Genomic DNA, 27,395 nt, shown 5'->3' with positions numbered 1-27,395 from the left:
CGGGCGGTTAAAAACCGCCCGCCTTTGCACCCCTACTTAGGATGGAAGGGGTTAAGCTAAGCTCATAGGTTCGGTCGTGCATGAGGAGCATGCATCGGGCAAAGGCAGAGGGATGAAGAGACTAGGGGTGATGTCGGTGGTTGAAGAGGATAATAGACTTGGAGTGCGTTTGGCATTTATAGCCAAAAAGTGAGATTTTAAACAAAATTGCAGAAAATGGATCGTTTGAGATTGCATTTTTAAAAAATTATGACCTACGTTTTCAAATTGCAAGCAAGGTGGTGCATTTTTTAAAATGCATAATTTTAAAGGTTAAATAACGATTTTGCAGAACGCTTAATTGCGTTTTTTTAAAAATTACATTTTCAAATCTCACATTTTAAAATCACTATTTTTAAATTACACTTTTTGAAATTGCAAATCCAAGCAAACCCTTAGTGGCGACAACAAAAAGAAATAGGAAACATGGAAGAAAAAAAGCTCTCAGATGGGAGAGATATTGTTGGTTGATAAAACATTAAAATGGTTTACTATGAACTTCTTAATGCAACGACTTTAAATATGATGCGTTAATTCATCCATTTTTTTTTTAACATGTCAAGAGAGGGAAAGGGGAGAGTTGGATTCAAATTAGTAACATCCCCTTCATAAAACGTGGTTCTTAACCAATTGAGCTACTCATCGAAAATAATTCATCCAAAATTATTTGGGTGATTATGCTTCTTTTCCTATTTCTTATGTAAACAATAATGTGTCAAAATTTGATTATTTTCTTTTTGGGTTAAATATTTTGACTTGTCCAGAGCAAAAAAGATAAAGGAGGGGATTATTACACATACATATTTAACCGAAGAGTCTATTGAAAGTTACCAAAAGATGAAACCATTTCGTACGGCAGTTCCACTGATTCTAGACTTTAAGTAGGGCAGTTCCACTGATTCAACGGCCAGAAATCACCTCTCTCTCAGTAGGGCCAAGTAATCTGGCAATGAAAATGGAGCTTCAAGTGCATTTATTCGAATTTAATGTGGTTTTAAATATGCTCATTGTTGCCCCAATCCTATCTACACATCTTAAATATACACCCACTTTGTACAAAAAACATTTAAAAGGCTATTGCTTTTTTTCTTTTCTTTTTTTCTTTTTTTTTTAAATTATTTTTAAGTACATTTAAAAGGCTAGGTGGAGTTGCTGTGAACAAATAACCTATTTATTATTCTTTTTATAGCACTTTTATTCGGATCAGGATCCCAGCAATGGCTGGAGAATTGTTGATGGGTTTTTTTTTATTAATTTAGACCGTTGGATGAAATCTCACCATGTGAGCCACCCCATATTATTAAATTAATTTTTTAATTTTTTATTATTTTATTTTATATTTATTTTTTAAAATATATATAATATTTTATTATATTTTTTGAAATAGGACACATGGTGAGATTTCATCCAACGGTCCAGATTAATAAAAAAACCCATCAGCAATTGCTGGTGATCCCTTTTATTCAAGAATCAAGATCCAGCTAAAAGCAACCTAAATGAAGCATTGAAGCATTAAAATTCCTTACCTTCTCATTTCATCTTCATCAATCAATTACTCCACTCAACCACCATATATAATATGTTACAAAAAAAAAAAAAAAAACCCACCTATATAAAGAGTAACTTTAAAGTAAAATGATTGTTATATATAAAAAAGAAAAAGAAAATGATGCAGCAGGATGAAGTTTTTAAAATTATATCACAATCACAATAGGTCACTAAGCAGTACATTGCATAATTGTCCTTCCTTAACAATTGTGGCATTTATCTTAGTGCACTAGGCTGAATTTATTCATCCTTTTACAGGTGCATTTGCAACAAAAACATGCCCAATTTTGCAAAAATTAGAGTAAATAAAAAGCAAATAAAATTTTAAGGCTTGGATATTCAAATGACCTAATTTTCACCATATTTTGGTGATGCAATTGGATTTTACTTTCCATATAAGTGACAAAAGATGATACCCCCACCAATTTTTATTTTCTCAAAAAGTTGACAAAAAATCAGTAGGATACATCTGTCATCTGTCCTTGGCTAGCTCCAAAATCCGTGACTTTTGGGTGAACAAAGTGGGTATTTACAGTTGTTTTAAAAAAATAAAAAATAAAAAATTAAGCGTGATTACCGTTTAATTTATACAAATTAGTGAGTTGAAGTTGAAGGGTTTAACCTGTTTGATTAAATGAATTGATTAGAGTTCACTTATACTGTCTTATACTCGTGCCTTGACACCATTCGAATCTAACATATGATATTTAACGCTGACAATTTTTAACACAATCCACAAACTTGACATAAACCCAATACAAAATTAACAGAGTCTAATATATTTAATTAAATTGGTCAATTTAAAGGCAACTTATATTACCTTATTACTCATTCCTCAACCTCATCCAAATCCATTTTTCTGTACCGACACAAATTATCACCTCTAGGCCAACTGCTGTACATGTTTGCGTGCAACATTGTGCAGCTTTAATCCATGGCAGGGTACGTTATGTTGGAATTACCATCTCAATCATTTTCAGCCGTAGATCATGTTGAGCTTGCTCCCCTAAAAAATAATGAAATTGAATTGTAGTTTCATTAAGTAATCGTGCCCCACATCTAGACCAATATAGATGAGTCCTTTTACTTTGTGTTGGTCTCAATTTATGTTCTAATTAATCGACTTGATCCCTACAGGCTACAGCCTAAATTGTACATGCTGAGCCTATTTGCCTTCTTGCATATGCTTCTTCTCATTTTAATTACCAAAATTTCATTCTTTTCAAATTGCTTACATAAAAAAATAAAATAAAAAAACCATTTTTTTTTTTTAATTTCTTTTGCCCGGTGATAATTCGTATCCAAATGTTGGATTCAAAAAGTGTCGATGTATGAATATAAAACTATATAGGTCAACTTTATTTTGATCTATTTAATTAAACTGGTAAAACTCCTCGACCTTAACTCCTAATTTTGTATTGGGTTCATGGGTTGTGTAAATAATTGCTAGTTTTTATGTTACGTGTCGAGTTCAAGTTGTGTTGAGGCATGAACATAAAATATATAAGTCAACTCTAATCCGACCCACTTAATTAAACGGGTCAAATCTCTCAATCTCAACTCGTTAATTTCGTGTCGAGTTCGCGAATAGCGTAAAAATTACCACCTCTACAGCTAACATTTTTGTTTTTTCTGCTTTTTATTTACAGTTTACATTCCAAAAAGAATCAGGCAAAAGGACAAAGAGCTGTAATGAATTAGCCTGAAACGATTCTCCTCTCTTCACTCTGCTGCTCTGTACAGTGATCTTCTTCTTCCTCCTCATCACCACCATTGTAGCCAATCTCAGCTTCTCATCATTCAATGGGACCCCTTGTCCCTTGATATCACATCAAAACAAACCAATTCCAACTGCCATGCTACAAGAATCCTTCATTTGTAAGCTACCCGATCATCATCATCATCATTCCTACTATTATTTTGGAGGTCTACAATCAGTGGCAGAGCCAAGATCTTCTTATTGTAGGGACGGGATGTAAGACTAATATTTAATTAATATAAAATAATATTATATTATACTATAATTTACCAAAGACCAATATAAATTATTTTGTTATTTCAAAGTTTCAAACACTTTGAAATAATATTGGAGGTCCAATTAATTACTTTTAATATATAATTATCTATTGATAGTATGTAATTATTTTTGAGTTATTTTATTTAACTTTTACAAAACATATTCACCTTAATTGATATAAGTCCACTCTTTATCAAATTGCATTGGGCAGAGGAGATTTTTTTTTTTTTTTTTAACACAAAAAAAAAAAAAAAGAAAAAAAAAAGGGCTGAAATGTCAAAAATTTACTGTCCACGTGGTAGGCTAAAAAAAGAAGGAAAGTGGGAGACTTTTGAGAGAGAAAAAAGGTTCCAGACAGGAGAAATATGTTTGAGAAAAAAAGGAGAAAAAGCGGGGAAGCATGAGGAGGACTGGAGGAGAGAGATGGAAGAGAGAAGAAGAAGAAGAAGAAAGGAGGAGGAAGAGATGGGGGCAAGAAAAAAGGAGGGAGATCAGTAGGGACAAGAGAAGAAGAAGAAGAAGAAAACGAAAGGAAGAGGAAGGCGCCCTGCCCCGCCCCTGCCTATATGAGTCAATGTCTACAATACGGTGCGTGGAGGCCCTGTATAGAGTATATATTTTTTTTCCCTAAAATATACCCTTTGCCTTTCTTTGTAAAAATTCCTTTTCCACAACGTCAAACTTACAGGGGTCCTTAAAGTAAGAAGTTGGTAACTGCTTACTTTTCTGTCAGAGAGAAAAAAAAAAAAAACAAAAACATTCAAACGCCAGAGGCAAACTCCCCTGTTGCTTGTCATGTAGGAAAACAAACGTACATAAACGGAAGCGATGTGGGTGTTATGTGTATGAGCTAATAATGTATAAATTTCTGCCATTTTTCTAGCAAATCTTAGATAGCCCCTTCCTTTTTCATGCCCCACAAGTCTCTTCCTCTCTCTTTCTCCCTGATCACATCATATTAGTGGGAATCCTTTTTTCTTAACAACCTCTCTTTGAGTTAGGAGAGAAGGAGATGGAAGCAACAATGGGAAGAAAAGCTCTCCTCCTTTTCTTTTCCTTGGCTAGTTTTACTTTTGTTCATGTCTGTGGAGCGTATTCTCCGGTGGATCAACTTTCCGATCGCCATTACCGTGAGAAAATTCGAAAAATGCAAGCCTTCAGGGCAAACTTTTTCCGGCATGATTCTGTTCCTCTTCCACCATCAGCCTCTCCTTCTCCTAGCTATGAACGGCCACCACCGGTAAATATAACTTATGTTTCTCTCTGTTTAAATCTGATGCTTTAGTGTTGGTTTGGGTGTCTGAGAAACAGAGGACAATAAAACAATGTGACAAAAACAGAGCCTTATGTTTCTCTTGGCTAATGATGTTTCTAATTCTGGGTACATGTTACTGATTTTGTTGATGATCATGATGGTGGTGGTGATGCAGGGTGCACAAAGTGCACGCGTCTATCATGTGACATCGTACGGTGCAGATCCAACGGGGAAAAGCGACAGCACAGTGGCACTCCTTCGAGCAATATCAGATGCAGTCAAAGGTACAACCACAGGATCATTGATGAAGGAAATACAAAATCTTGGGGGTGCACGGATTGATCTTGATGGTGGCAATTACCTGATTAGCCAATCCCTTCGATTGCCGGCCACGGGCGTCGGAAACCTCATGGTATGCTTATAAAGATGTTTGATTTAATATCTCCTAAATATTTGTTCGTACCACATAATAATTTGTGTTCACGTATCGAATTTGTTAATTTCATACGTTATATTTGTGTGTCGGGACAAAGATGGTCATATTCACGTGGTATTTGTATGAGTGTTCAAATTATTCTAAACAGTTAGCCAAAAACATGACTTTGGAAAGAACGAATAGATTTTGTCAAGGTTCTAGTGACAGTTATGACATGTTTGTTTGTGTTCATCACACGCATCCTGTGCAAGCTAGGACGACGAAAGTTCTCCTTTCGGCTGCCTTTTGGAAATACTTTTCTTTAGATATCTAAAGGCCATTATTGCTCCATGGTTGTTCTGAAAAGCAAAACGCCAAATCTAATATAATCTACACTAAATCTTGATCTTCCATGTGTAAAAAGTTTGGTGCTATGAAAGGCCAAAATGTACCAAATCATGACTATTATATTTCGGGCAGCAATTTGTATTTGCCTATTAAGACACGAGATTCAACCCATTTAATTAAATGGGTCATACCTTTTAATTATAATTCGCAAATTTTTTGACGAGTTTGTATCGAATTCGCGAATTGTGTAAAATATTATCGACCCTATTCAAAATAAATTGTATTATATGACTTATTTAATTGAATGATGTTGTATGAAACAGATACATGGAGGAACATTGCTTGCCTCGGACGATTTTCCTGCTGATAGGTATTTGATTGACTTGTCTGCTTCACCGACCACTACTAATGAAGAAAACACAGAGAGTCCTGCCATGGATGAACTGGAATTATCCTCCACCTCATCCTACTATTATGAGTTCATAACCCTCAAAGACCTCATGTTGGATTCAAACTACAGGGGTGGGGGCATTGCGGTCATTAACTCACTTAGGACTAGCATAGACAACTGTTACCTAGCCCATTTCACCACCAATGGGATTCTAGTCCGTGGCGGCCATGAAACCTACATCCGTAACTCCTTCCTCGGCCAACACATCACTGCCGGTGGTGATCCCGGCGAAAGAAACTTCTCAGGAACCGCAATAAACATTATTGGCAACGACAATGCTGTCACCGACGTTGTGATTTTTTCAGCTGCTACAGGAATAATAGTTTCAGGTTATTAAATCATTATGTATCCCAAAAACTTATTCCTTCCTATAAACGATAAGAATGAATGAATTTAATTATTTAATTTATGTTAAAAACGCAGGTCAAGCCAACATATTTTCTGGGGTGCATTGCTACAACAAGGCCACAGGCTTCGGCGGCACCGGGATTTATCTGAAAATGCCCGGTTTGACGCAAACCCGGATCGTGAATTCTTACTTGGATTACACCGGAATAGTTGTAGAAGACCCTGTGCAGCTCCATATCTCCAATAGCTTTTTTCTTGGTGATGCAAACATTGTTCTAAAATCAATAAAGGGGGTTGCCAATGGAGTCAACATCGTTGACAACATGTTTAGTGGTCATGACACAGGAGTTGAAATTGTTCAGTTGGATGAATCCAAAGGGTCTTTCAAAGACATTCAACAAGTTGTGATTGATAGGAACAATGTGAATGGGATGAACAAGAAGGCAACCGTTGCAAGAGGGTCTGTGAAGGGGACAGGAAATTCATGGACCGTCGATTTTAATAAGGTTCTTCTATTTCCAAACCTTATTAGGCACGTGCAGTATTCGCTAAGCACTGCCGGAAGCCACTTCCCGAATCATGCATTGAGGAATGTTTCCGGCAACCGAGTTGAGATTCAAACCGACACCGATGTTCCGGCGGATGTGTTTGTTATGGTAGATCAAGGGGTAGCAAGTTTATAAGTACAAGGTGATGACCTAAGCTTTGGGATCAAGAAGTTCTAATTTCCAACTGTGAATAGGTCGGAAGATTGATCCATTTACTCATGATAAACCTTTTTATTTTTTATTTTTTATTTTTTACTTTTTTATAATTAAATACAAAGATCTAAAATAGTTTGACAGCAAAAAATATGTAGTGATGATGATGGAAACGTGTAATAGATATAAATTAAATAAATATATGAAAGTACACCATGTTTGGCCTTTAGAAAATAGATTGTGTAAGAGCGTTTTTTCTCTTAGTAAATACTCCGTTTCAATTAATAAGGTTTAACATGTAAAATATTTAATTAAAATGAAGAGTTATTTGATATACACAAAATTCGAATTTGGGACCTTCAGCTCTAATCAATACTATGATAAATTACAAGTGAAATATGTAATTGAAGTGACGGATAAAGATTTTCAACTCTGGTATCATATTAAATTATCATTTATCCTAAAAACTTAATGTGATAGTAAGTAGTTAATTTAATAACTTAATTTATATTATAACATTTTCAATACTCTCCAGTAATCTCCAACAAACATTTTTTTTTTTTTTTACTATCTTTAAATGTTTTATCTTTTTATTTTTTTATTTTTTTTCTTTATTCTTCTCCATTCACACATTCTCCTCTCCTTCTTCTAAAAAAAACAAAACAAAACAAATAAAACCAGTCTCACATAGTCACATTTTTCCCTCATTCTCCCTAGTAAAATAAAATAAAACTCTCTTATTCTTCTCGATCTCTCCTTACGCCCTCCATGTACAACTACGAGAGGCCAAAAACCAAACCCCCCTTCTAAAATGGAGAAAGAATAAAATGAATAAAAAAAAATACAAGAGAGTGCTATATATATTGGCTCTCAATTATTAAAGAGTCACTATAGAATTATGTTGGTTTAATTTTTTTTTTGAAGAGCTAGAGTCTTTTGGAGTAGGGATTTAGCTAAATTCTTTTATTGGAGGTGCTCGGGTCAGTTAAAAGTACCAATCAATTTACAATAATTCCTTCAAGTTTCAAATTTTAAGTTGAAAACAGATACCATAAGATATAAAACTTGCTAATTTCGGGTTTGCTTAGGTATTATATAAATAAAATAAAATAATCATTCGATGCACCCTTTAATAGCTATTCCCAATAATACTTCTAATATCTATTCATTTTCCTAATAGAATACTCATTTTACAAACCAAACGTACCCTTATTATTTTAGAAACCTTTAAAGGATTTGCACTTAATACCTATATCAACTCTACCCATATCCCCAAGGGACATGTGCCCTTGATAATATTAAATTGGTCATGAAATTGTACAGAAAGATAAAAGTTTCAAATTCTATCAAGATTAGTCCAAACCTGAACTCAGCCCATCAGCAGACTAGAAAATTCAAAATATTTTTTTGTGGGGATCTAGAAGGTCTTCATGAAAGTTCATTAATTTCCAAAACATTTTCTTGATGATAGGTTGGGGAAGAAAGAAAGTAGTTTAGAGATGAACAAATTTAGAGGTAAATGGGGAAAGGTCAAAGGGTACGTACGTTGAAATTGAAAGTTAAAGTACTCTTTGGATATTATTGGTTGGGGGGGTTAGTCATCATCCATGCTGTTAGAGTTGGTGAGACTACTCAAGTTGAAAACCTACCTAGAGAAATTAAAATGAAATTTAATTTGTCTTGGTAACTGAATTTCCCAAATCCAAGTAGGTGGCTTTAGTAAGGTCAACAAATACAACCACCCTAGAAAAAGAAATCGGAAGATACAATGCTATACACTTTCGCTTTCACATTCTTAAATATGATTTTTAAAATTATCATTAAATCAAAATTTAATAGTGATTTATTTCAAATCTAATAATAATTTTAAAAGTTATGTTAAGAACTATGTTTATCATTACTCAAAGACTTAAGAGCATATTTGATATTGTGTTAGAGAAATAGAACTTTTAAGTCAAAAAATACTTTTTGACAAAAGCTTTATTTTTTAAGTTTTTGCCAAAAATGTGTTTTTACCATTTTTAAAATAAAAAGGTCAAATAAGTGCCTTTAAATTTTGTTTTTACTAAACATGCTAAATTTTAAGCTTTCAAACAGGCTCTTAACAGATGGATCAATTGAGTTTAGATTGAACGTGACGATTGGCAATCAATTTCTCAGGTTAGTAAAAAGCTTAGAGTATGTTTGAGAACGTGTTTGAAAAATAAAGTTTTTAAGTCAAAAAACACTTTTTGACAAAAGTTTTATTTTTAAGTTTTTTCTAAAAGTGTGTTTTGACTATTTTTAAGTTTTTTAAACCCTTAAAAGCACTTTCAATTTTTTTGCCAAATTGGTACTTTTTTCTTTAAAATGATTTTTTAAGTATTAAACGCACTTTTAAACCCTTCAAACGCACACTCAAACAAACCCTTAAACATGTTGGCCCAATTAGTTGAACTTAAGATAATGAATCAAAAGCCCATAAATAAATTAATAAGATTTTACTTTTCGCTGAAATCTTGTTCATTTTTTTTTTTTTTTTTCCATTTATGATGTGATTTTTGAAAGAGTAAAGGTAAAGGCTAAGGTGTGTCACCTTATTTTTTGGCTTCTAAAGGTCCACACCACATACTCATGGACTAGTAAGCTAAACGACAGAAAGTTTTCAACTTTTGCTTACCTCCACCACACATCTCACGCCACCTTGCATTCCCCTTTTGACTCGATCTTTCTTTCTTGGGACGTGATTCACAGCACGCCAACGTGCTAAGCGCCTAAGCATGCCCGGCGTGCTGTTAAGCTTTACCCTTCTTTCAAAGATTCATATATAGCAACTAGCAAGTCATAACCTTCTTGCAACTGAAGATTCTTTCGGTAACTTCTTTACTCCTCATTTCATGCCACCTCGTCGTCTTGATAAAGTTTTTTTTCAAATTTTATATGATATGAAATTTTTTTAAAAAATATATAAATAAAAAATCAATGGCAACAATCAAGAGTCGATGCTATTATACTATCATTAGTGGGGACTTTGAGGTCGCCGCTAATAATATGAGAAAATGAAAAAATGAAAAAAGATTAATAGCGGGGACCAAGAGTCACTGCTAATGATATGAGCAAATTAAATAAAAATAAAATAAAATAAGCTTTTATTATATATATATATATATATATATATATAATAATAATAAAAAAGCCCCAAATTGATTAGAGCCATTAATGGAGCTTGGGGAAAAATAAAATCAAACAATGAATACTCAAAATAAATTTAAAACAAAGTACCATTATAGCAAAGCCACCACTCAGTAATGAATATCTGCATACAATTTTCAGTCTTTCAGTCAAAAGGAATAGACACTGGCATGAGTTGTATATATTATGTGTTAAAAAAAAAAAAACACCTCTAATTTTGCATTTTCTATTGAAGAAGCAATTACTTCAAAGGCCGCTTCCCATCTATAAACCATTGAGCCTGGCTTCCATCTTCTATCAAACCTCTCTGGGGAGCATAGGAATCAAAACGTTGAGAATGGCACCAACTCTCTTGAGATTTTAGACCAGCATTGTTGATTGCTGTAACCCATTCTTTAACTTCGGCACTACTTGTGGTTCTTAACTTTATGCTCCGATTTCCACAAGTGGCCTTTCAACATTTCCAAATTTTTGTCATCAGAATCAAATTGAAAAAAAAAAAAAAAAATCATATATTTAGACTTACACAATCTTATAAATTTGAAATTGGCCTCTGGCAGGTTCAATTACTTATACCATCTAATTCTCTGGCAGAAGAAAGTTCAAAGGCTTGGGATATAGATTACCAGAACTATCAGAAGGCAATTGCATTGGACTGAATGAAAACATTACCAAGTAGTAAATGGAAAGCAAATACAGCCTCAGCCCATACATGATATAATGATTAAAGCGTTGAAGAAGTAAAGACAAAAATAGTTCACTCACCCTAATTGCTTTGGCAACAACTGGACCAACGTAACACCCAACATTTCACATCAGAATCAACCCTTGGTAGATGCTTCAACATTACATAACCTTCTTTCAATTTTGAACCATACTCCCGTAAAAATGACAACCTGGAGACCTCCAAAAATTTGCATACCTACAATCCAAAGGCACTTGTCACAACAAATGGAGACCTCCAAAATAACACTTCTGCAGAAATTTTCTGTGATGATAGAGACATCAATAAAAGTTTATATTACATAAAACTATGATGACAGAGACAGAATTCTTGAATGCCATTCTAAACAAGTAAACACAAGCATTATCAGAGACAGAACGATCCTAACTCTAATACCTCACCAAACAAACAGGATTTCCTCTTACAATGACTTGCCAATCAAAAGAACGTTACTTTCCTAGCCACAGAGGCCAATTATTATAAACTCACCCACAATCAAAATCCCCTCTGAAAACCTTAATAGCAAGCTTCATTATCAATAACAATTACTCAAAAACAACCTAAACCCGAAAAAACAGAAGAAGAAGAAGAAGAAGCATGCACAATTTAAAAAATTGGTGCAAGACAACCAGACCAACTAAATAACCTTTCAATTTTCTTTTTCTCCCCATCTCCTGAACTGCATACACATAATCCACAATGAACGCACTGCATAAAAAGATTCACCAAGAACAATAATACCGAAGATTTGGGAGCTTGCGACCCCAAATGGGAGCTTGCGACCCCAAACCCAGCAGGAAAAAAAAGACTCATATGACCTAAATAATCGGTATTGAGCAATCAACAAATAATTGTTGTCTTAAAATTTATTTACATGACCAAAATAACAATGTTTGTCTATCCTTTTCATAGAGTGGCCCAGAATGAACAAGTGAGGGAGAGTGAGTGGAGAGAGATCGAGTACGTACCAGAGAGAGGTGCGCCGGAGAGAGTTGAGTGCGCCAGAGAGAGAGAGAGAAACGTGCGCTGGAGTGAGGGAGAGAGAACTGAGTGAGAGAGAGAGAGAGAGAGAGAGGGAGAGTGATGAGGGAGTGAGTGAGAGGGGGGTGTTAGGATCCTGGGAGAGGGAGAGGGGAAAATTTGAGGGATTTTGGTGGTTTTTGAGGGTTTGGGGAAAAAAACAAGGGATTTTGGTGTCTTCACGCGGTTTCTGAAATTTTTTGTTTGAAAATTTCAGAAACCGCGCCATTTGGCATTCAATAGCAGTCGCCGCTAATGAGGCTCGTTGCCGCTATAAGGTAAGTTTGAAATTCTATAATAATTATAAGGGTATAAAAGACATTTTAAGAAAAAAAATAATTCAAGTGATATTTTTTATAATTAATTAATCGATCATTTGATCCTATCACGATCAATCAAACTAATTCACTACGATCGGTTGGATGTTCGATCGATCATTTGATCCTATCACGATCAATCGAACTAATTCATGATATGATCAATTATTTGATCCTATCACGATTAATCGAATTAATTTATTAAGATCGATCAGATGTTCAATCGAACATTTGATCCTATCACGATCAATAGAACTAATTTATTAGGATTAATTGGATATTTGATCGATCATTTCATCCTATTGTAATCAATCGAATTAATTCACTAAGATTGATCGGACGTTCAATTGAACATTTGATCTTATCACGATCAATTGAACTAATTCAGTAGGATCAATCGGATGTTCGATCAAATGTTTAATCGATCATTTGATCTTATCATGATCAATCAAACTAATTCACTAAGATCGATCGGATGTTTGATCGATCATTTAATCCTATCACGATCAATCGAGCTAATTCACTAGAATTAATCGGATGTTCAATCGAACATTTGATTCTATCACGATCAATCGAACTAATTCATTAGGATCGATTAGATGTTCGATCGGATGTTTGATTGTACATTTGATCCTATCACGATCAATCAAACATTTAAATAAGAATAAGATATAGAAAACTTCAATAATAATATAAAAAAAATTAATTTTTCTAAGCATTTTAATTTAATAGGAAAATTTGTTTTATTTAAAATAAATAAATAAATATTTATTTATTTATTTTATATAAAATAAGAAAAGAAAATAGAAAAATAAAAACAAAAAATTCAACAATAATTAATATAAAAGAAATAATGACATATTATCGGAAGTAAATTTTTGGGAAATAACTTTTTTCTATTATACATGTAGGGTCAATAGCATCACCCCAAAATTTATTTATTTATTTTTTCTCTTGTAAATAGCAGCGACTTGACCCATCGTTAGCGGCGACATTACATAGTCATTGCTGCTTGGACCAAATAGTAGCGACTTAATGCCTTTTAAATTTATGTTGTTGTTGTTGTTGTTGTTTTTTTGTTTTTTTCCTCTTTGTAGATAGCGGCAATTCCAGAGTCGCCGCTATTGGGACCAAATAGCGGCGACTTTAGGTTGTCACTAATGCCCTTTTAATTTCCATTTTTTTTTTCATTTTTCTCTTGTATATAGTGGAGACCCCAGAGTCGCCATTGTTGGAACCAAATAGCGGTGACTTTAGGTTGCAGCTAATGCCCTTTAAATTTTTTTTTTGGTAAATAGCGGCTACTCTAGAGTCGCCGCTATTAACCTCTCATCAACGGTGACTCTAGTGGTCGCCTCTATTTTCCCATCAATAGCGTTGAATCTTATTAGTGGAGACCCTAAAGTCGCTGCTGATGAGTGTCAATAGCGGCGACTATTGTTGCCACTATTTGGGTTGTTGCTAAATACTGATTTTTTTTGGTACTTAGTGTACACTATTAGCGGCGACATGCAAGTCGCTGCTAATGGTCAGTCATCTAATAACCCCTCAATAGCGGCGACTTTGGTGTCGCCACTATTTGTTTGGTCACTAAAGACCATATTGCTTGTAGTGGTGGTGGCTATGGTGAGTTGTGCAGTGAGGGAGGAGAGATTTGCTGTGATTTCTCTTGATGTGGAAGACAAATAAAGGGGATTTGGGTGAGAAGAAAAATCAAGGGAGGGGGTATGTGGTGAGCGAGCAAGAGTAAGAAGTGGAAAAAATGAATTAAAAATATTAGAAAATAATATCTAAAGAAGATGAAGAATAAAATAAATCTGTTTGAGTTTGTGTTGAAAAAAAGAGAAATGCAAAATAGAAAGAAAAGAAAAAAAAAATGATTTTAAGTGGTATGTGCATGTCATAGAAGAATATTTGTGGTATGTGGGTCAGTGGGTGTCACAATACAAAAGAAATGTCTTAAGTAATGACTTTATGATGAGAGTTTTTTTTAACCACATTTGGGGATAGAGATAGAAATTCCTAACACTTTTGCTTGAATAATTTAGACAGTAAACATAAAAGAGTTAATATAAAGCTCATTTGTCTAATAAATTTTGGGTTGCCCCCTATTTGTTTAGACATGTAGATTTTATAAGGATTTTTTCACTTTTACTGACTAAATTGCTATCAACTCAAATATAATTGTTAGGAATCAAGTAACATTTGTGGGAAAAGTGAGTGTTGTTAGTGAGGAGGTAAGCAAGTGTTTCTGTGAGTTAAAAAGTAGTAATTTTGGGGTGATGAGTATTAGTGTTTTATAATAAAGCTTCTTGTGTTAATTATTTTGTCCCTCCACAACATTTGATCCAACATGGTAGAGCTCATCAAAACTTCTGCTAGACAATGGAATGAAAGAAACAATTAGGTGCTCCTTTGATCATGAGACACTAGAATGCATCCTAACATTCTTCAATCCCATTAAATTTCAAAGAAGCCATCCAAATTCGGATTCTTTCTATGGAATAGGAAATGAAGTGAATCATCTGCATACATTACTGCCCAACACCCTCGTTTCAAAGTTGATTTTAATTCCAAAAAGGTTAGAAAAATATATATATATATATATATATATATATATATATATATATATATGTGAACACAATCTCAAAAACTAAGCTACAATTTATATTTAATTTAATTTTTTTAATAAAAAAGTTAAAACTAAATAAAGACCTTTACAAAAAAAAAACTACTAGCTAGCTAAGCCAAATCCTTCTGTAATATTGCAATTGCCATTTTCTTTGGAAACGATTTTCATGATATTTCAAAGAAGTTAACTCGCGTTAACTCAAACGATCAAAGTGATAATGCATTGTAGTTTATAGGGGCAAAGTGACGAGTTGACTATCTGAGTTAATGTCTTTGATTGATGGAAGGGGGTTTTGGACACAAATGATAGTTTGATAGGGTCGGGCAGTAGGGTTGTCAGTTTATGGGGATAAAATAATAATACGTTATAGTAGATGGGAGGAAAAGGTAATTACCCCTTTATTTTATTTATTTTTAGATGAGATAGTAGACTAAAACAACCAACATTACAAATACAATTCATTAAAATCGTGGCGTGTCAAAAAGGGAGGCTACAAAAAAAAACTATGGAGGGATCTTTGCAAGGGATACAAATTAAGGACATAAATTTTAACTCTAAAAGAACTAACTTCTAAAACGACATACGTCATTTAAGCTATTAAAAAAATATGTAAAAAGTATACGCTATTAAAATACATGTAATTATTACATATTAAAGAAAACATGTCACTTTTAGAGGCCAAATTAATTTGTTGAAAATTTATGCCCACAATCAATGGAAAGTTTGAAAGACAATCTTTAATTCTTTAGAGACGAGGCATCTTACCACATTAAGACATATAGCTGGTCATAACATAACAATTATCTAATGGGTTCTTTATTTTATTTTATTTTGAGCCATCTGTTTAGCCAAAAATTGGTCCGATGCTATTTCTCAAAAATTCAACTTTCAACATTTTTATTTTTTTATATCACATTAATTACTTTTTACTATTATTTAAATAAATAAAAATTATTACTAAACAATTTTTTTTTACTTTTTCATATCAATCATTTTTACTTTTTTTTTTTCTTTGTATCAATCAATTTTTGTTAAAAAAAAACTAAAAGCCATAAGGGCAGGGACGGAGGGAGGGAGAGACTGGCATAGGCCATGGCCCTGCCCATAATAATTTTTTTTTTTTTAAGGTAAAAAAAATAAAAATAAAATTATAAGGTATTGGCCCCTAGTAGCAAATTTTTTTGGCCCCTAGCCCTGCCCATAATAATTTCTGATTCCGTCCCTTCATAAGGCCATTACCCAATAAAGCCAAAGAGTTTAATGACAAGGAATCCGTTCGTGCAAATATGAGTAAACTTTGGGCAGTTGGTAACCCAAGTATCATTGTGAGTTTAGGGATTTGAGACCGAGCTAATAATGTAGAGGGTTTCCCTTCTCCCAGCTTTCTCTATTTGGAAGCTAAAAAAATTTACAGAAGTGCACCAATCATGTGGCATATTGGGCCGCGACAACACCGACAAAAGTTATCTTAGACTACATTCTCACATTTGTTTTCTCCCCCCTCTTTCCATCCCCATTTGTGGCGGCAAATATCCACCCCCTTCTCCCTCTTAGTGAGGGCTTTTGTTTGTTTGTTCTCTACAAAGCAGTTTGTTAAAAAAAAATAAAAAAATGCAATTGTCCGGTCTTTGATCCGTGAGCAAATTTCGTCTTTTGTAAGTTGTAACTACCAAAAAAAAAAAGAAAGAAAAAGAAAACACCTTTTTGTTGGTATTTTTCTTTTTGTAATTTTTTTTTTGTTTAAAAAAATTTAATTCTGTTGCAATTTGGAGTGGCAATTGCAGTATGGTTTTAAGCTTGAGTTAAGATTTTTTCTATTTCATTTGAATTAGAGAATATTCAGTTAGTTATATTTGAGAGGTAATTTTGTCCCCTTAAATATAATTAATTAAATATTCTCTTGTTTATTAACCTGAGAGGATCTAGTTCATTCAAGCTCCAATTCATTTGAACTCGAAAAAATCAGTTAGTTATATTTTGGGGGTATTTTTGTCTTTTAACTTTTTAAGTAACAAAAATATTTCTTCAATATAATTAACTATATATTCTCCGGTTTAAATAAACCAGAGAAAATTCTAATCCAACACAGCTATAATTACATAATTGATGCTTTATATATATATGGATCAGGATCCCCTCCCATTAAGGGGTTGATTGGAAATTTTCTAATTGTTCATCTGGACCGTTCATTGTGTAGTTAGAAGAGCTGCTTCCAACCTTGTATTCGGAAGCATTCCTGACTAATCACCCATTCTCTTTTCCATTCAAATCAATAATGAGAAATACCCCATCTTGTAACTTTTTCTTATTGGCTTAGGAAAAAAAAACAACAGGAAACCAACTAACCATGGAAAAAGAAAAGAAAAGAAGGCTGTTCTTTGTGGCATTTCTCTCTACCACTGTCAAAATCCATTTCAGTCTGTCTCATTTTCAAATTAACAAAAATGTTAGAAATTATCTTTTCATTATACTTTGTTGATGTTCTGTCAATCAATCCTTATTAAAAGCCATGTCACATCAACAAAATGAATAAAAATATAGTGGATAGCATTACTTTCAAATTGAACATATGTAATGCTATAGATCACTATTTCTATCCCTTTCTTATCCTTCTAAAATTGATGTGGCGTGGTCTCAAGTATAAGAAGCCCAATCAAAGACGCCAAACCATGAATCTCTCTATGGAAACTCTCTTTAGAGGTGAATAGAAGATGGGCAAATACTAAATACACCAGCGACATATGGCTGATCATAACAATTATCTTGTTGTATTTTATAAAGAAATGCTACTCAATATTTTGAAGTGTCTATCTCTTTAGCAATTTTTTTTTTTTTTTTTTTTTTTTAAATAAGTTACATAAACAAAAATGCTAAGAAATAGATACTTGAAAATGCTCATTAGCTTTTCTCTATTTTATAAGGGCTATTTTTTTTTTTTTAACTTCTGTCAAAATCGGTTATTAGGTTTTTTTTTCAAAGCAAAATCGGTTATTAGTTGTGCAAAAGTTTTTAGGTTTGAAAAAGTAATCTCGAAATGCCAAAAAAAAAAAAACCGAAACCACAACTTCCAAAAGAGCAGTGGGTCCAATCTCTGCAGCATTTTACTTTTGTGTCTAAAGGTTATATATATTAATTTGCAGTAAACAGGGAGAATGAGAACAAGAACAGAAGATTCTAATAATTTCTTTTGATTTATAATTGAAGTATGCATCTTTTAGTGTGCTATATATATATATATATATATATATAAAGAGATTTATTCCAATTTTCATTTTCTATTATTTTTCTTTTTAATTTCCTTCTTTTGTTTTGGTGGGTCCAATTTCTACTAGCGCTTACATTTATCAAAGTAGATTAATCTTATTTCAAATTTTCAATTGGAGCCTTTGTGTTCTGATTATTATTATTATTATTATTTTTTCTATTAACTTGTTAGTATATAAGTTTTAAGGATAGCTCAATTAGTTATGAATCACATCTAATGAAATGAAAGTCATTAGCTAGTTTGAATTTTCCTACCTCTATTTCATTCTTTTTCTTTGTTGCCCAGCAGCAGAGAAAATTTTTTTTCTCTGCTGTCGGGCAATAGAGAAAAATGGCAACAGAGAAAAAAAGGAAGCAGAGAAAAAATTTTTTCTCTACTACCACCGGTGAGAGAGAGGCACCGGCCGGTGGCGTCTCCAGCAACAAGTTGGTGGCTGGGGTGGTTTTGGAGAAAAATATGAAAAAAAAAACTATTTTAGAAGGTATTTTGTTTTAGGTATTCTAGAAAAAAGATTAGGTGAAATACCATATTTTTGTTATAATATTCCACGCTAATGTGTCGCATTCTTATTGGAGGGCACAAACTCCTTGGTTTGTGCTAAGACTCTATAAAAGTTATTATTCTCTTATAATCCAAATAAAATTTTAGGGATCCTCAAGAGGTAGCTCAATCGACTGGGACCACACTTAATGAAGTGGAGGTCACTAGTTCGAATTCCCCTCCCCCTCTTGTGCAGACATGCCAAAAAAAAAAAAAAAAATTCTAGGGAGGCAAAAAATAAAGAGCTGAAATCCTAGGGCCAATTTAATATTTAACCTTAAAATTTATTTCAATTTTTTTCTTAATATTAAAAAAATATTTACATCTCATATATTCAAAAAAACATATGTCGCTTGGTTAAAAAAATTTCAACCAGCCAAATTCAGAGAAAAACTTTGTCGTTAACTTTCAGGACCAAGTCTATTCAGTTGCTCAAAAGAGGCAGAAGATACAGTTCTACCAAGGATCAGGAATCAGGATCCCCTGCAGCTTCTTCTACTAAACTCTTCTTCTTCTCTCTCTCTCTCTGTGTCTCTCTGTGTCTCTCTGTCTCTTTCAGAGAAACAGAGACACAAAAAAACTCCCCATTCTCAGACCAAAGAGACAGCGGCGTGCCAAAAGAATGAAAAAATCCGTCTTAGCATTGAGCATCCTAGTATTATTGTTGGTAGAAGAAGCTACAGGCCACAGCATTGAGAAAAAGCTGTCAGAGTTTAAAGAAAAATTAGCCTCTTCTCCTACTGGATCATCTTTGCCAACGCCCCTGACTTCAGACAAGAAAAAGGTAAGAGACTAAAGAGACATGTTCTTTTGTTTTTGTTTTTTGTTTCTTCAAGGGTTTGAATGTGTTTTATAGGATGGGAGAGTTTTGTATCCAATTGGGTACGGAGCAGACCCAACAGGGGAAAAAGACAGCAGCGATGCAATTCTGCAGGCTTTGGGTGATGCTTTCCAGTTGCGAACAGGGCTGGAATTGCTGTCTGGGATCAGAGACTTCGGCGGGGTGGAGATTGATTTGCAAGGTGGAAGCTACAAAATCAGCAGACCAATAAGGTTCCCTTCCTCTGGTGGTGGCAATATTCTGGTCACTCTCTTTCTCTTTCTCTTTCTCTTTCTCTTTCTAATTATAAACACAAATACTCTGTTTTTATTATTTATTTTTTGTGAGTAAATACACTGTTTTTAGTTATGTACAAGAAATTTTTTTTAGAATCTATTTCTATTTTTGTTATGTCAATTTTATACACCAAAAAAATTATATATATAACTTTTCTACGAAATATTATTTTTCTCATCTTTCCTATCTTTTCACTTGTCTTTTTTCTTTTTTCTAATTTCTGGATCTCTGCATATCCATATTGTTCCTCTGTTTTTTTTTTTTTTTTGACAGAATGTGATTTAGGTATTTTTAGGAAGAAGGGGCTACAAATTTTCTTAGAATATACAAAATAATTGTTTTCGTATTAAGTTTATACTAAAATATTTTATATCAAGGACTTATACTACCAAATTGTATTCTCTCACCTCCTAGAGTTTACCTATAAATAAGGATAATTCAATCAATTGATGAGTGTACAATGTAGCCTTTAAGACAATTTATAGCGGTTGTCCGAGTGAACATAGGTATAACATTGAGCCATTCCAAAATTTCTTGTGTCTTTTTTCTATCTTTGCTTTCGCAATTGCTCTCACATTTTATTTTTCGTATGGCTTTATTAGGCAAAGTTTTTCTTTTATTTGTTACTATTGATACACGATTTCTTCAAAAAAATCAACATAAAAATATTTAAATTTTTTTAACTTTTTATATCACATAATTAATTTTTTATTACTATTCAATAAAAAAAATTACTATGAAATAAAAATTTTCATTTTTTTATAAAACTTTTTTTGCACTTTTTTACTTTTGTTTTAACATCAATTTACGTCATGTCTAAGAAAAAGGCTTTAACAAACACACCCATATTTCTTTCATTTCTTTACGGTGATTTTTTGCACTTGTTGAGTCTGCAGAGTTGTGTCAAAATTGTCAGCTCTACGCCCCTTACTCATAACTATTCATCGACTGCTCTAAATGCACTTCTTGGTGAACTCTACAGATGGGATCCGGCTTACATGCTGTTATTAAAATAACAGTAGTTGAATCAACGGTCAAGATTGAATTTTAAAGTTGACTTACTTTTATAAGCATTTAATAGGAGAGAAAATAAAAATAGACTTTGAGAAATTTAATTTTAACCGTTGATTAAACTACAACATACATCCTGTTATTAATGTAAGCCGGATCTAGAGCGTCGTTGGAGTGTAAATAATGGGTGGAAAAGGACAGAAAGTTTTGACCTGGAAGGCATAGATAGATCAAAGAAGCATTAATGGTGGAATTTAATGGTAAAAAGAGGGATCCAGTTGATCCGGCGTTCAATGCATGAAAGACTGAGCACACTGAAATACGGCAACGTGGCAGAGGCCCACATGCACGAGTTGCATCAACCCACTACCTCAAAAACACCAAAAGTTTCAAAATTGAGAGACCCAACAACTTTTTGCACATTCATTTTTTTGATGGTTTGAAAGTTTTTTTCTTTTTAAAAATAGAGGTCTAGAGTGGTCTGAATACAAAATTTTTATTATACTATTTATTTTCTTTAAATGTTATTTTTTTTAAGAGAGAGTGAAATAAAAAGTTGAGATAGTAAAAAAAAAAAGTGAAAAAAATAATAATAAACAAAATTTATAGTGTAAATAATAAATAGGCTAATCAACTTATTTATTATTTATAGAGTTTAGAAAGTAAAAACTACAAAATAACTAATCTGCTAGAGAAGAAAAAAAAATTATAATAAATAATAGTTAAATCTGATTATTATGAAAGATTTGCATATTCTCTTGGAGATGTCCTTATTGTTCACACTAGATGAAAAAAAAGTTAAGTTACTTATTCTATTGGAGACGAAAAAGCATCCATAATAGTTAGATTTGACTATTATTAAGAATTTAGCTATTCTTTTGAAGATGCTCTTATTTATAGAGAGTTGCTGAAAACATAACGACGTTATTAATTATGGGGATTAGTATTATATTTGTTGACCAAAAAATTAAGAGTAAATTTAAGAATCCAACTCTTATATAATTTTTTGTATAACTGGACCGATGCATAGTGTTAATTATTATTATTATTACTATTTTTTTTTAAACATGCATAGTGTTAATAAATCATTAAATTTATAGAAAATTTTTAATAAAGATTGATCTAATGATTTATGAGCATTCCACGTCATATAAAAATTGAGTTTCTAGTGTTGCTCAAAAATTAAGGGAAAGCAAAATAACTCATATCTACTTCATTGCTAATTGCACGTAACTCATATCTATTTCAAGGATCTTTATTGACAGGGTTTCCAATAGATTTTTTATAATATTATTTTTAAATATTTTCTCTATGACCTATTATTAGAGTCTAAAATAAAATAAAATAAATAAAACTGATTTTAACTTCCATATTATTTATAGCAATTATATAAATATTAATTAAGTAACATTGGCTTGGTTAATAATTAGGTACAAGGAGGGACTTTGCGAGCCTCAGACACATTTCCCGGTGATCGGCATCTCATCGAACTATGGTCAACGGATTCTCCGACATCCTACCAAAACTACCAAAATGCCGGATACCACTACGAGGACATCACCTTCCGGGACATCCTCTTCGATTCAACCTACCGAGGAGGAGGGATTTTCATTGTCGATTCTGCAAGAATTCGCATAAACAACTGCTTCTTCCTCCACTTTACAACCCAGGGAATTCTCGTACAGAGAGGCCATGAAACCTTCATCTCGAGCTGCTTTCTTGGACAACACTCAACCGTCGGCGGCTCCCAAGACGAGAAGAATTTCGCCGGCACCGCCATCGATCTCGCTAGCAACGACAATGCTGTGACGGACGTTGCGATTTTCTCGGCAGCTATTGGCATCGTTTTAAGAGGCCAGGCAAACATGCTCACCGGAGTACATTGTTACAACAAAGCAACCTTTTTTGGCGGGATCGGAATCCTGCTAAAACTCGCCGGATGCTCGCAGACTAGAATAGACAATTGCTACTTGGATTACACCGCCATAGTTATGGAAGACCCAGTTCAAGTTCATGTTACAAACGGATTCTTCCTCGGAAATGCTAATGTGGTCTTGAAATCCGTTAACGGTCAAATCTCCGGCTTAAATATAGTGGACAACATGTTTAGCGGGCAATCGGAAAATATGGTTCCAATAATTAAGTTAGACGGGAAATTCACCGACATTGATCAAGTGGTGATTGACCGGAACAATGTGAATGGGATGAGATTGAAATCGACAGTCGGAAAATTGACGGTGGCCGGAAATGGGACGAAGTGGGTGGCCGATTTTTCGTCGGTGTTGGTGTTTCCGAACCAGATTAATCATTTGCAGTACTCGTTTTACAGTCAAGAAAAGCATAAATTTACAGCGCATGCAGTGACGGATGTGTCTGATAATGTGGTGGTTGTGGAGAGTAAGAAGAAGGTCAATGGCATTGTTTCTATGATTGTTGACCAGTATTGCTTAGTTGGAGAGAAAAATATCCTCGTATAAACATTGAAGTTTTGCTGCATATATTTAAAAATTATCTTTATGATATATAATTTGTTCTGCTTTTTGTTTATTTCTTTCAACAAGTGTTTTCCTTTCCCTTTACCTCTATATTGCTTAGAAAAGAAAAGAAAATTTTCTTTTATTAGAGTTCGTATGTTTTAAAGAGTTTTAGGCTATTTTCACATGCTCTTCCGCTCAGAGCATGTTTAAAATTGTGTTTGATAAATAGAGCTTTTAAATTAAGAAGCGCTTTTTGGTAAATGCTTTATTTTTAAGCTTTTGTTAAAAGTATGTTTTAACAATTTTTAGGCTTTTTAGACTTTTAAAAGCGCTTTCAATTAGTAGCGATCTATGGGGTGAAGTTTTATTCGTTTTCTTAAGTTTTGTTTTCACAAACCCTTAAGAATAACGGAATTGATTTCTAGTTGGTCTTTTGTTTTCTTATGGTTCTTTTTTTGTAAGCAAATCATAGATTGATGACAGAAGAGTTATTAGGCATAAAGAAGAATTTTCACTATGGTAGAGGTAGCGAAGGAGATTAATATTGATAAAGCACTAGCTAGTAGCGGAAATAAAAAAGCTAAGGAATTAATGACCTAACTGCGGATAGAAATGTTTTTCATTGAAATTTGCTGTAGATCCGAAACTGATTGAGACGGTGACTTTTCGTAGACATTGTCTTATAAGAGCCAGAGGCTATTGTGTATGTCATAGATAATATTTGAAGAAAACTTCAGTAAGCTTCTCTGAACTTCCAGCTGATTTGACAAACACCCCATGTACTTCAAACTCTCTCACTTTATCCCCCCTAAACTTTGGTTTGCTCTCACTTCGAACCATTCTGTTAGTTTTTAACGTTAAAATCAAACGGTTTGATTTTTTATGCTCATTATACCCTCACCCCAAAACTATACTGTTTTGTGCCCTAAAATTACAACACCCACTCAGCCAAAAACGACGTTGTTTTATGCATTAATTTTTTTTTTTTTTTTTAAAAAAAAAAAAAGAAAAAAAGAAAAGCAAAATATTAAAAAAGGAGTGGAATCGGGTGGCACTAGCTACCCCTTTAATAAATAGTGTGGCTGACCACCCCATTTTGGCCATGGTGGTCAAAGGCCAAAAAAAGAAAAAAGAAGAAGGGGATCAGGTTTTTTATGGGTGGCCTGGACCACCCTCGCATCAAGTCCTCGGACTCCCCAATCTCCCTCCTCTTCTTTTTTTTTTTTTTTTTTTTTTTTTAAATTACGCTCAAAATGACATCGTTTTGGGTTGGGTGGTGATGTAGTTTTGGAACCCAAAATGATGTAACTTTGGTTGAGGGTATAATGGGCACAAAATATCTGTTTAACGGTGAAAACTAACAGAGGGGGGGAAAAATGATAGAAATTAAAAGTTCAGGGGAGTAAAGTGAGAGATTTTGAAGTACATGGAGGTGTTTGTCAATTCGGCTGAAAGTTCGGGGGGCTTACTGAAGTTTTCCTTAAATTTAAGTTGTGAAGATTTCAAATTGTATCTTTGACATTTTACTGAGTATTTTGCTCCATTTGAATATTATATCAATGAAGAGATAATTCGTTCAAAAAAAAAAAAAAAAAAAAAAGCGCTTTCAATTGATTTTACTTCAAACATGGTTTTTTTTTTTTTTTTCAAACAGACTTTTTGAGTATTAAACACACACCCAAACAGACCCTAGTCCAATACTTCATTATTGTGAACAAAAAAATTAACAATATTATCATGGATTGGAGAAATTACATTCATCTCACTTATAATCTACCACTCAATTTGCAATATTTTCTTAATCTTTTAATTTGATTGACTTACTCTACTTATAAGTTAGGGGAAACTTCACTTTCACCTCCTGAACTTCCACTTGATTTTACAAACCCCCCATGAACTTTCAAATCTCTCATTTTGGACCCTTGAACTTTCAATTACTCTTAATGTGAGCCATTCCGTCAGATTTTAAACATTACATGACATTTATATCGCTGACTTTTGTATAAAATTTCAACTTCCAAAACGTTTTTATATATTTTTTAAAAATGAAAAGCAAGGACATTTTGGTCTTTTTTTTTTTTTTTTTTTTTTTTTTTTTGTATTTTTAATGGCTAAAATTAACGGAAGAGTTTTAAGTGAAAGTAATTGAAAGTTCATGGGTCCAAAATAAGAGATTTGAAAGTTCATGGGAGATTTATAAAATCGGGTGAAAGTTCATGGGGGCAAAGTGAAGTTTCCCCTATAAGTTATAATATGCTAACAAGGTTGCAATATTGTTCCTATTCCACACTAACCCAAGATGAAAAAATATACTGTATAAGATAAAGAATCCTTTAAAAAAAAAAAAAAAAAAAAAAAAAAAAAGGAAAAGAAAGTAAAAAATTCAGAATAGGGATGATGGTTATTATGTCTTAATTATCCCTAGTTTAGTAGATCCGGATCCTCTTTAATCCATTTTGGATTGGAGGATATCTAGTTAATGGTTAGGATCTTTTTAGAAAGTCCTGAGGCCATAAATGGGATATGTCTCATTAATAAATAAAATATATATATCATATATATTTTAAAAATAATTAAAAAAACAAAATAATAATTTTTTAAAAAAATAATAAAAAATTAAGGCCACCCCAATTGGAGCTGAGGTGGCTTTGGCCCTTGGGGGTGGCCAATTCACCCCCAAGGGCCCAAACAAAAAAAAAAAAAATTTGGCACTCCTAGGATGCATTTATCCACCTCTCAAGTGGCTACTGTAGTGGCTTCCTTTGGGCCACTCCAAGGGCTTCCATGGTCTGGGTGGTTTTCCACAATCCCTGTTAATGGTCTAGTGGCCGCTTTCACCCCCAAGTGCCAAATCTTTTGGCTGCCCTTTGGGGTCGGCCCACCACCCCCAAGGGCCATGGGGGTGTCTTCAGCTACTCCCAATGAGGTGATCAGCCACCTCTTAATTTTTTATTTATTATTTTTAAAACATATATAATATATATATATTTTTTTTATTAATAGGACAGATATCCTATTTATGGCCTAAAAAGATTTTGACGATTAACTGAATATTCTCCAATCCAAAATGGATTGGAGAGAATCTTGTTCCTAGTTTAACAGCTTTAAATATTACATTTAATTTAAGATTATCTTTGTGTACTTTAAATGAAGAGTGACACGTGAGGTAGTACTATAGTTTTTTTTTTTTTTTTTTTACTTTTTTCCTTGAGCAAATAACATTCATGAAGATCAATGAACAAAATGGCAGAAACCCGAACTATAAAATCAGACAAAGATGAATATATCCGTAGAATACGATACGATTGGAAATGAGCTAAAGGACCAATCCAAATGAAGAAGAACAGTTAAAGATTTCGGTGGTTTGAAATTAAATAGTAGTCGATTTGAGAGGAATCCCGGTGGGCCATTGGAGAAAAAGATAGCCGAGGAAAAGTGTAATTGAAAAATAGTAATTTTTAAGGGAAAATTTCATCAAAGCTCCATAACTTCTATACGTTTTCAGACATTTTTTAAGTTTAAAAACTCTCAATTTTAATGATTAAAACTTTTAATTTGATGCAATTTACCAAATTTCTCATGGTTTGACGTTAAACAAATGTTAAAATAGATGGAATTACCTTTATATTTCTGAAATTTTTATAAAATATCAAATTTATCATTAATTTCACATTAAAAATTTAAAAAAAAAAGAAAAGAAAAATTGAGGGTATTTTGGTAATTTCATAGCATCCGTTAAGATTTAACACCAAATCCTAACGGACGTGGTAGATTGCATCAAAGTAAAAGTTTTAGAGGTGAAATTAAGAGTTTTTAAACTTTTTGGGGAGTCTTCTCATAACGTGTGAAAATTCAGGAAAAGTTAACCATAATTTTTAAAACATGTAATTTGAAAACATAATTTTTAAAATGCAGTTAAGCATTTGGCAAAATTACAGTTTCTGCTTTAAAATCTTAGTTTTACTTTTTTTTTTAAAAAAAACACCTCATTGCACGCGT

At 33.1% G+C, this 27,395-nt stretch overlaps 2 protein-coding genes and 1 long non-coding RNA gene across 4 annotated transcripts; 2 read left to right on the top strand and 1 right to left on the bottom strand.

Moving 5' to 3' along the window:
- The first annotated feature begins 4,386 nt into the window (after nt 1-4,386).
- LOC132171146 (polygalacturonase QRT3-like) lies at nt 4,387-7,340 on the top strand. The gene is made up of 4 exons (XM_059582387.1): nt 4,387-4,844; nt 5,035-5,271; nt 5,946-6,402; nt 6,497-7,340. The coding sequence occupies exons 1-4, from the start codon at nt 4,617-4,619 to the stop codon at nt 7,102-7,104; spliced, it is 1,530 nt and encodes a 509-aa protein (XP_059438370.1). The 5' UTR covers nt 4,387-4,616; the 3' UTR covers nt 7,105-7,340.
- A 3,114-nt stretch (nt 7,341-10,454) lies between these two features.
- On the bottom strand, nt 10,455-12,218 carry LOC132172994 (uncharacterized). Of its 2 annotated transcripts, XR_009439219.1 has the most exons (4): nt 11,986-12,218; nt 11,059-11,215; nt 10,820-10,948; nt 10,455-10,744 (listed from the first exon to the last, which is right to left on the bottom strand). It is a non-coding gene; the product is annotated as an uncharacterized LOC132172994 (long non-coding RNA). The 2 variants fall into 2 exon arrangements; XR_009439220.1 differs by lacking the exon at nt 10,820-10,948.
- A 6,966-nt stretch (nt 12,219-19,184) lies between these two features.
- Nucleotides 19,185-23,404, top strand: LOC132172285 (polygalacturonase QRT3). Its single transcript, XM_059583758.1, has 3 exons — nt 19,185-19,575; nt 19,648-19,875; nt 22,350-23,404. The coding sequence occupies exons 1-3, from the start codon at nt 19,414-19,416 to the stop codon at nt 23,394-23,396; spliced, it is 1,437 nt and encodes a 478-aa protein (XP_059439741.1). The 5' UTR covers nt 19,185-19,413; the 3' UTR covers nt 23,397-23,404.
- The last annotated feature ends 3,991 nt before the right edge of the window (nt 23,405-27,395 follow it).

Source organism: Corylus avellana, chromosome ca2 (genome assembly GCF_901000735.1).
Source record: "Corylus avellana chromosome ca2, CavTom2PMs-1.0".
Classification (NCBI taxonomy): Eukaryota; Viridiplantae; Streptophyta; class Magnoliopsida; order Fagales; family Betulaceae; genus Corylus; species Corylus avellana.
The sequence above is the reverse complement of the archived record's forward strand: the minus strand, read 5'-3'. Positions and strand labels throughout refer to the sequence as shown.

Bases quoted from the DNA above. Each gene is read 5' to 3' on its own strand.
- LOC132171146 (XM_059582387.1), top strand. From the start codon at position 4,617: ATGGAAGCAACAATGGGAAGAAAAGCTCTCCTCCTTTTCTTTTCCTTG. The intron at 5,272-5,945 runs GTATGCTTATAA...TGTATGAAACAG, and splicing joins CGGGCGTCGGAAACCTCATG to ATACATGGAGGAACATTGCT. The intron at 6,403-6,496 runs GTTATTAAATCA...TTAAAAACGCAG, and splicing joins TACAGGAATAATAGTTTCAG to GTCAAGCCAACATATTTTCT.
- LOC132172285 (XM_059583758.1), top strand. From the start codon at position 19,414: ATGAAAAAATCCGTCTTAGCATTGAGCATCCTAGTATTATTGTTGGTA. The intron at 19,576-19,647 runs GTAAGAGACTAA...TGTGTTTTATAG, and splicing joins TGACTTCAGACAAGAAAAAG to GATGGGAGAGTTTTGTATCC. The intron at 19,876-22,349 runs GTCACTCTCTTT...GTTAATAATTAG, and splicing joins CTGGTGGTGGCAATATTCTG to GTACAAGGAGGGACTTTGCG.